The sequence below is a fragment of the Poecilia formosa genome, unplaced genomic scaffold, assembly GCF_000485575.1.
Source record: "Poecilia formosa unplaced genomic scaffold, Poecilia_formosa-5.1.2 Scaffold12, whole genome shotgun sequence".
NCBI classification, from domain to species: domain Eukaryota; kingdom Metazoa; phylum Chordata; class Actinopteri; order Cyprinodontiformes; family Poeciliidae; genus Poecilia; species Poecilia formosa.
In genome coordinates this window covers 3619795-3628372 of record NW_006799951.1, presented here as the reverse complement: position 1 = coordinate 3628372, position 8578 = coordinate 3619795, and the positions used below count along the sequence as shown (strand labels likewise).

The window sequence follows — 8578 nt, the reverse complement described above, 5'->3', positions numbered from 1 at the left end:
TGATACACGGTCGCTATGGGAGTTGCTAAGGGCAGCAGTTGAGTGGCTCAGGATGCTCAGGTGAAACTCTGCGGAAATGGTTTCCATCATGCCTACCGTGTTTGACTAGTATAGTCAGCAGCACATTTTACATAAGACGGGAGTTTGTAAACTTCGACTCCATTTGATCTAAAATGAAAAATATCAGCTAAACCTGGTGTTAAATTGTTCCGGTGAAATATTTTCATAATCTTTCCACCAATGTCGTGCCTCAGATTTCTCGATTGAGCAATTTACAAAATATTCAGACAATCTAAGTGCAAAACATTATTCGCAATTTTATTATTAAATAAAATTCTAACACTGAAAGGCTTCACTGTTTGTTTCCTTTTGTGGCATCTGGATTCATGTAGATCAGCAATTCATATTAAGCTGCTTGTGTAACACTGTCAAATCCAGACAATTTTTTTTTCTTTTAGAAAAATTATTAATGCTATTTTTTGGCAGCCTTTTTAGCCCCCTGTACCTCAATACTCTTAAATAAATGAAAGTGCAAAAAATCAGGTTTGCAATCAGCATGGTAGTAAAAATTGTAAGCAAATAAAAAACATACAACCCTGAACACACCATTCTCCACTGTAAAACATGGTGGTGATGGTAGTAATGTGCTGCTGGAGGCTTTTCTTCAGCAAGAACAAGTAAGTTGGTAAGGGATAACAGTAAGTTATCCATAGCTACATACAGGACAATCCTGGAGGAAAGCCTGTTACAGGTTGGAAACAACTTCTGGAGGTTCACTTTTCAGCAGGACAGCAACCCTAAACATACAACCAAAGTTACAGTGGAAAAGCTCATTGATTGAAAATGTGTGGCAAACTTGAAATGAAAATCGCTTTTTAGCGAGGCTCTCCATCAATATATGTTTTTTTTTTGCCGCACTACACTCTATTAAAATTGGTATGACCCAGAGTAAAAGGTGCTCTTTGGGTCGCAGGGTTTCTGAAATTCTGACCCTATAATTTAAAATATTAAGACTTCATCATAAATCAATACACAGTGCTACTAATCAAAATGTCTTTATTGGCACATTTTAAATAAACAAAGGAACTGAAAGGGCAAACATAAATACTACATTATTAAAATAAAAAAAAGAGGCTACAATATACAGCTGAATGGCTACAGTACCTTAACATCACCTTCTATGAACAAAATAATGCTAAACACAAATGTCCCAGATTCACTCTCAGACCTGAAGCTGGAGCTACCAAAAACATCTCTTGTGGTTTACTTTACAGTATTCACAGAGTTCTAAAAGCCTGTTACACTTTAAATCACAATAAGAACCTTGATCACAATTTTTAACCGCTCTAAGGCCAGTTTTGTGCATATAAAAGTCACAAGCACATAGGGTTTCACAAACTACGGCTAACACAAAGATATAGCGGTGCACAGATGCACACAAAACAAACATTTAAACACAGAATGTGTTGAAAAGGACCAGGTAGGTCAAACTGAATGTCTGTGCGGTCTCGTGATGAGGACATGCAGCATGTTGCAAAATGTACATACAGCTAGATCCCTCAGCTGTTTCTACGTGTTCTAGAATCATCTGTCTTATCCAGAAACAAGAGATACATGAAGCGTAAGTTATTGTAAAACATTAAAAACAAGTTCCATGCAATTATATCAAAATCTCATAGCAAAGAAAGGCCTATGAATTGGTTCTACAGGCATTATGTGATGGCAGGGACTGGCTATAATGGATGCTTTGGTAGTATTCAGAATAGAGAGCTTGTTTACTGAGACCAAAATACAGAATCAAGTTTTACTTTGACAGGTAAAAAAAAATAGTTTGAACCAACATAGCATAAATGATCATCTATGTGCATTTTGACATGAAATTTTAGTATATTTTTATACTTAGTGGTTTTCAGGATCTTTTTCCTGGTCTCATAGGTGGCATGATGTCATGTTTTCAAAGCTGCAGAGAAGAAAAACTAATAGTCTTCACATAAAAAAAGAGAAATTTTGGATTTTTACCAACATTGTTCTGTTAACCTCGTAAAATGAGGTAATAATAAGAAAAATATTCATAGCAGGCTTTAGAGTCGATATTTTAAAAATATCAGTTGTAAATGGGTTGAACCTGAGAACCTGGTATTTTGAAATATGACAACAGAAATAAAGAAGAAACCCCAGCATGTTCAGAGAAAAAAATTCCTCCAAGGGTTTTTTTTTTTTTGGGCATAGTTCGGAAACAGTCAGTCAGTAGCAGGTGCCAGGATCTTCATGAAAGGTGCTTAAATTCATGCTACTGAGGCAACTTTGTCACAGGTGCTGGTGTATTGGACTTCAGGTTTGTCGTTCTCAGAGGGCCTCCTGTTCCAGCAGGGAAGGCTGAGTAGAAAGAGAATGAACGCCCCCAACAGAACGCAGATACCACTGAAGTAGAACGCCAAGTCGTATGACTGTGTCCAGTCGAAAAACCACCCTGAAGAGTGAAATGAAAAACACCATGGTAAGAATGGTCAACAACAAAGCTTCAGACAAGCATTGTCTTGTGTACTGTAGGGTGTTTAAAACATGGATAAGAACAATCATCTTACCTACAACAGGAGGTCCAAGCATGATCCCAAATCCCCCAAAGAACATAAGGATGCCATGGGCTTGTGTCAGTCTGTCTAAGCCAACGATCTTAGTAGTGATGTAAGAAGTAAGCGACCAGTTTCCAGAGAAGAAACCAAGGATGGCTGTCAGGATTTGCAGTCCAACGTAACTTTTGGTGATGGGGATAAAAAGTAGTACCAAACCTGCTGCCAACATTGTGAAGGCATAGAGATAGACGCCGTTGATCCATTTGATGTCCACCAGGATGCCCAGCGCTAGTTTGCCTATGCAAGTGGCAATAGCACCTATCGATACAAGAGGAATGACACTAACTTCTTCAATGAGTCCTCCACTCTGGGCCACGTCCTCAACAAAGAGGACTGGTGGAAACGCACCCAAGCTGAACAGGAAGATGGCAATACAGAAGGCCAACATTTCTTGGTCTTGTAAGATCTCGTACAATGACTGCATGTACTTGGAGTAAGCCTTTTGCTTTTTCTTGATTGCTTTTACAATGGCTAGCCCAGCCAGGTGACCCTCTTTCTTTTCTGTTTGAATGGACAAGTCCTTAGCATCAATGGTGATGAGCAACTCCTTCACCGTGAGAGGTTTCTCTGGAGTGGTTGCTGCAGAACCCACTGCGATCTTGAGGTCATCGAATGGGGGCTTGACGAAGAGCTGCTCTTCTGTGTTTCGTTCGAGGGCGGCCTTTTGCTTGAGGTAGTACCCTGGCATATTCAAGGGCCTCATGAAACCAGAGCACGCCATGAGATTCAGTGCCATGGCTCCGATGATGAGCAAGCAGCCATCTAGGCCATAGAGGACAATCAGCTCGTTTTGAGCAGTGGCATAGATGAATGCGCCTACACTTGTGCCTGCATGAGAGGAAAGGACAAAGATTTAATGTTAGTGTAAAATAAGACCGAAAATTATAATGTTGTAGTCTCTAAGAAAATAAGGTGCTCAGTCTTCTACATAGTTCTATCTTACAACCCTAAGGAGTCAAACTTCCTGACCTATTACCAAGGAAGTTTTCATTCTCCACCAGGCTAAACGTAGTTAACAGGTCAGTCCACCTGTTTAATTAATAGGCCTATCTGGCTTAACTACTACATATGTTTACCTGAGCTTTGTAAGGCTTCCAGCAGCTCATACACTAAAGAAGTGAGCATGGAGAACAGGAAGGCACCCAGAGATCTCAGGGGAGAGGTAGGCAGAAGTACCTGTGGTGACAATGCCAAGGGCAAGACCGCGTCTCTTGTCAAAATACTGACAGGTGATTGTCAAGGTGGCTGCGTAGACAAGTCCACAACCCAGGCCTAGGAAATGAGAAAATATAAAACGCATTAGCCTGGATGAAAAGGACAGCCTTTTCTGCACCTACAAATGTGTTTTGACTGTCCCATGTTGTAGAAACACGTTTACTTTCAAAGGGTGGTGTGCGTCACAAGATTTATGCAACACACTTTGGAAAACATGCAACATGATGACAAGTAAACAAGCTACATGTGCTTGCGCAGCAACTGTCAGTTATCTGAAGGCATCTCTAAAAATAAATTGCTCTTTTAACTATGCAGAACCTTCCTGGTCAGTGCACCCTGCATTAATAGCAGCATGGGCGGTGAAAGGGTTTGGCAGAATTACGTACGCATGGACAGCCACTTAATATGCAGCAACAGGTGGTAGCTGAGTCCATGCATAACCACCAGTCAGCGGACAAAGGCAGTAAAAGCCCAAATGGGAATTTTGACTGAGTCATTAGTTCTTATTTTTCTGTCAACAGTGGTCAGTAATGGTCAAACAAATGGAGTCATGGTTAGCTGTACATCCTGTCATCCTTTCTGGTCCATTGGTATTCATTAACTAGTAATTAAGGCTAAAGTCAGTCTCTGATGTTACACAAGAGTTTGACTCAACATGCACTCTTGCTTTTTTCCCAGAGATTATACAATGTGTTATGAGATTGTTATAGGTTGGAAGGACACAAGGGTAAATTTGCACCCAGGAACAGAGCAACATAAACCACATATTCTATTATTATAAGATAAGATCCACATGGATAGTGCCCTCTAGACCCATAGCTCTCTAACCGTGAGATTTAATCTGTGTTTGATTGTACTCAGCAAGTAAGTTTTGCTTCAAAAGGATACTACTCTAATGGAAAATGAGGAATATCTAACAAATCCATCAGAAGAAATTTTAGCAAATGACAAAGAAACAAAAATTACCAGGCCTGCATTGTAAATTGACTGTAAAAGTAACTCCAAACCAATGTTAATTTGGGTTTGTCCACTTTAGTTTGCAAGTAGACAAACCAGTAGCATCCCCCCCACCCCCTATTTTCTTTCCTTCATTGACCAGGTTATTTACTTTTAGTAGTACTTCAAAAAGTGCAGAGCAAATGGATATGAATGATTTGTTTCATGATTTAATATTTATGTCCTAAACACCCCAACCTGGAAAAGAGCAAACTGTGTAGTAATTCAAGTGAAGACTGATTAAAAAAACAAAACAAAACAAAACAATTACAGGTAAAATAAGTGAACCCTTACCAACAACAATTCCATAAGAAAATATGAGGAACTGGACGTTTGGAGCAAAGGCACTGAGCATCAGGCCGCCTGCCACCATAACACCACTGAAGAGGGTAACAGGACGTGCTCCGAAGTTGTCTACGCAGGCGCTGCAAATGGGACCTGAGGGGAAGACAGGGGAAGGAAGGCAAAGGGAGAGAAAAATAGAGTCAGAGGAAAATGGCAGTGTGATCGGAACTAAAAATATCAAACGAAGAAAGAGCAGAGAAGATATAAGCTGCTGTGTCATGCCTCTAGCCAAACTGCTGCCTCTAGCCAAACGCCTCAGATGTGTTGTTAAACTACACCAAAGGGCTTGAATCAATTTTGTAGTTTTGACTTTCCCTTAGGGTGAAAAGGAAAGGAATTCTTAACTTTCAGGCAACACCTCTACAGCGAGTGCCTCTGCATGAACCCTAACAAACATTCTTTTTTCACTAATGGAAATACATCCATGTCCTGAAGCCGGTGAACTCAAGCAAGCCGTTCCTATTCTCATTCCTCTGAGATCCCTTGTAGTGATTTCTTTTCCTCCTGTCATCTTGTAGGAACTGCAACACTTCAGCTGCTGACAGTCAGGACACGTGTCTGGGTCTTGCCCATGCAGGCCTGAAGCCAGATCTCTCTAGTTCAGATTTTCCCTCACACTCTCGTTTGAGACTGACAGCCAGAAGCCAGGCTGAGAGGCGAGCTGTACCCAATTCACAAGTCTATCACTGCTCTTGTTTGTCAGCGTTCCTGGGGAGTAGATAAATGTCTAAAGTGTTGGCAAACTTTTCAGCAAGAATTTGTTCTGCCACATTTTAGGACACTTTCTTTTTGTTTTTCATTGTTCTTCTTCTTCTCCTTCTTTTTTTTTTCTTTTTTAGATTTTCCTCTGCATCTCCTCTCCTCTTTCAGTGTCTCAGCAGTTGGCTCTAGGGCTAAACGATCCTCCTACGCTCACAGCAAGGATGACATGCACTCGCTTTGCTCTCTGGGAAAATCAATAATTGCAACTCTGCTCAGGGAGCCACAAAGTGCTCATAGTCATGATGCAACTTTGTCCATCTGTTGATTAATCGCCGTTATGAAAACTGTGCTGTATTTCTGCTCCATAATGTAATGGCTCCTTACTCATCAATTCAGACTTTGAACAAACACTGTGTTGCCTCTTTTATCAGTGGCACTGTGTGAGCGATTATAACTGGGAAGGAAAGGGTGGAACAACAGGTGAAAGGGTGAAAGGGCTCTTCAGGAGCTCCACTTTTCTAAACACTAAACACAGTATCATTATCCAAAACACAACATTCCTGCAAAGCATTGATCAAATCGACAGCAAGCAGCTGTTTAAAGTCTAAAAGTCATAAGTTGAATTTGCTGACTTTGGGAGAATTTAATCAATCAATTAATTAAGAAATAATGAATGTCACAGTAACTGGAAAAGGTACACATAGGTTTATTGCATGACTGCAATGTTTGCTGCTACTCACTGGCTATTAATCCCACTCCTGCCACCAGAGAGCCCACCCAGGCGGTCATGCCCTTGCCCTCCTGGTAGGTGTGCAGCCACTCGGGGTAGAGGACCCCCACGGACTGGGGTGATCCATAGGCCAGGAACTGGGCCATGAAGGACGCAGCGACGATCGCCCATCCCCAGCCTCCATCCAGGACTTTGGTGGACGAAGTCATGGTGCTGATGTTACTGGGGGCCGATGGGATCTGTTACAGCTTTTACTGAGGAGAAGTTCCTGGAAAAAAAAGAAGAAGAAAAATATATATGTATGTTGTTAATTTTGTCTATATAAGTGTAAAATGCAGCACATTTTTTAAAGCATGACCTACAACATCTCCCTGACTGTCTACTTACTCCTAGCCTCGATGTAAGGAGGGCTGCTGCAACACCTGGCCTGGGCAGTTGGTCACCTGTGTGAGGTCCTCAGCTCGATGTGACTGCAGCCTCCCCACAGCCAGCTGCCCTATTTGTTGCTGTCTGACTAACCACACCTTGCAGGAGGAGGAGAATGAGGCTGGTCTCCTCTCTCTGCCTCTGTGATCTGACTTTTCAGTGATTCCTCTCTGATAGGGGATGGGTGATCAGTTACAGTACTTTCTATAAATTATTTGGAGCCCATCGCATCTTTGCACTCCACCGCAGCATAATGAATCCCTCCCCGTATTACGTGTTATTTACGATCAAACTATAAAAGTAAAAGTTGATGCAATATGTTATTTGGGTTATAGATTCATCCGCTCGCAATGCAATGAAAATAAAAATGGTTGGTTTGGGTTTGTTTAAAGAATGTTAATTTTTTTAACCCATTGATCTAATAAAAATCAAGATGCCATAATAACTCGATATTCACCGACAGCACTAAAAAAAAATTTTTGTGTGTCTTTTTTGCTAAATAACATTAAGGAGGGAAACAAAGCGGGTATAACGTTATTGTAAACAAACGTCGCACTCACCTCAGCATCTACAGCAGCAGACAGCGCCTGCGGAGCTGCGCGCTCCACGGGAACTTTTCATGTACAAAAAAAAATCTCTCTTTTAAAAAAAAAATCGGAATGCTTTGCCTTATGACGAGCTCTATGAGATATGCGTGTAAAGTGGGGAAACGCTCGACATCAATAGCGCTCATTGTGCGCTGGCTTCTTCTTTCTCTCTCTTTTCTTTCTTTTTTTTTTTTTTTACTGCTTTGTAGCTGGTGACAAACCGGTTCAAAGCTGTTCTTGCTGGTCCAGCAGCAGCTCGAGCGCAGCCACGAGAGATGAGGAAGCGGTTCTTCCTCCCTGCGCGTCAAAAAGTGCCGCGCGCAGCACACCGGTTCCGTCTCGCTCCGCAAAGATGTGTTGACTGCTTTCGTTTGTGGCTCTATTTTCTATTCTTTTTTTTTCTGTGTTTGTATTCTTAAGCTTAAATCAATTACACATATTTAAAAATAAAAAAAGCCCCAAGACAAGCGCGTTCACGCACAAAGAACACAGGAAAAACCACACTTATTGTTTTGTTTACCTGCAAAGTTCATTCAGCCGTAGGAGACAGTCTTTCTTTCTTTCTCTTTCTTTATTTCTTTCTTTTAAGAATTCACCTTTTCAAATTAATAAGAAAAGTTAGCGATGACAACCTGCATGCTTATGCGTGGAGCTGAGGAGTGCTTGTGAGTGGGCTCCTTCCCTCCAGCCACATTTTTAATGCTGCCATGAGTCCAGTCTGAACCGGTTGATGGACGATAATAACACCACCACGCAGCACCAGTGGGGTACACTACCTGAGGTCCCCGCACTGAGCCGCCTTCAAAACGCCCGAATCTGCTTATCTTCCATCATTAATATAATATAAAGACAAAGGCTGAGAGAATACTGTGGAAGGATAAGTGCGACTTAAGATTAGGCTGCAACACGTGAGTTCACCATAAATAGCCTGATCAAGTGAGAAG

At 41.4% G+C, this 8578-nt stretch overlaps 1 protein-coding gene across 4 annotated transcripts; it reads right to left on the bottom strand.

Annotated features, from left to right (window-relative positions):
* Positions 1–1039: 1039 nt before the first annotated feature.
* On the bottom strand, positions 1040–8466 carry LOC103133595 (monocarboxylate transporter 9). Of its 4 annotated transcripts, none has more exons than XM_007545407.2 (6): positions 8155–8466; positions 6632–6889; positions 5139–5282; positions 3810–3905; positions 2586–3461; positions 1040–2470 (listed from the first exon to the last, which is right to left on the bottom strand). In XM_007545407.2, the coding sequence occupies exons 2-6, from the start codon at positions 6828–6830 to the stop codon at positions 2286–2288; spliced, it is 1500 nt and encodes a 499-aa protein (XP_007545469.1). In that variant the 5' UTR covers positions 6831–6889; positions 8155–8466; the 3' UTR covers positions 1040–2285. The 4 variants fall into 4 exon arrangements, with proteins under 4 accessions (XP_007545469.1, XP_016523483.1, XP_007545468.1 ...); XM_016667997.1 differs by having other exon boundaries at positions 8159–8466; XM_007545406.2 differs by lacking the exon at positions 8155–8466 and adding an exon at positions 7608–8143.
* Positions 8467–8578: the final 112 nt, after the last annotated feature.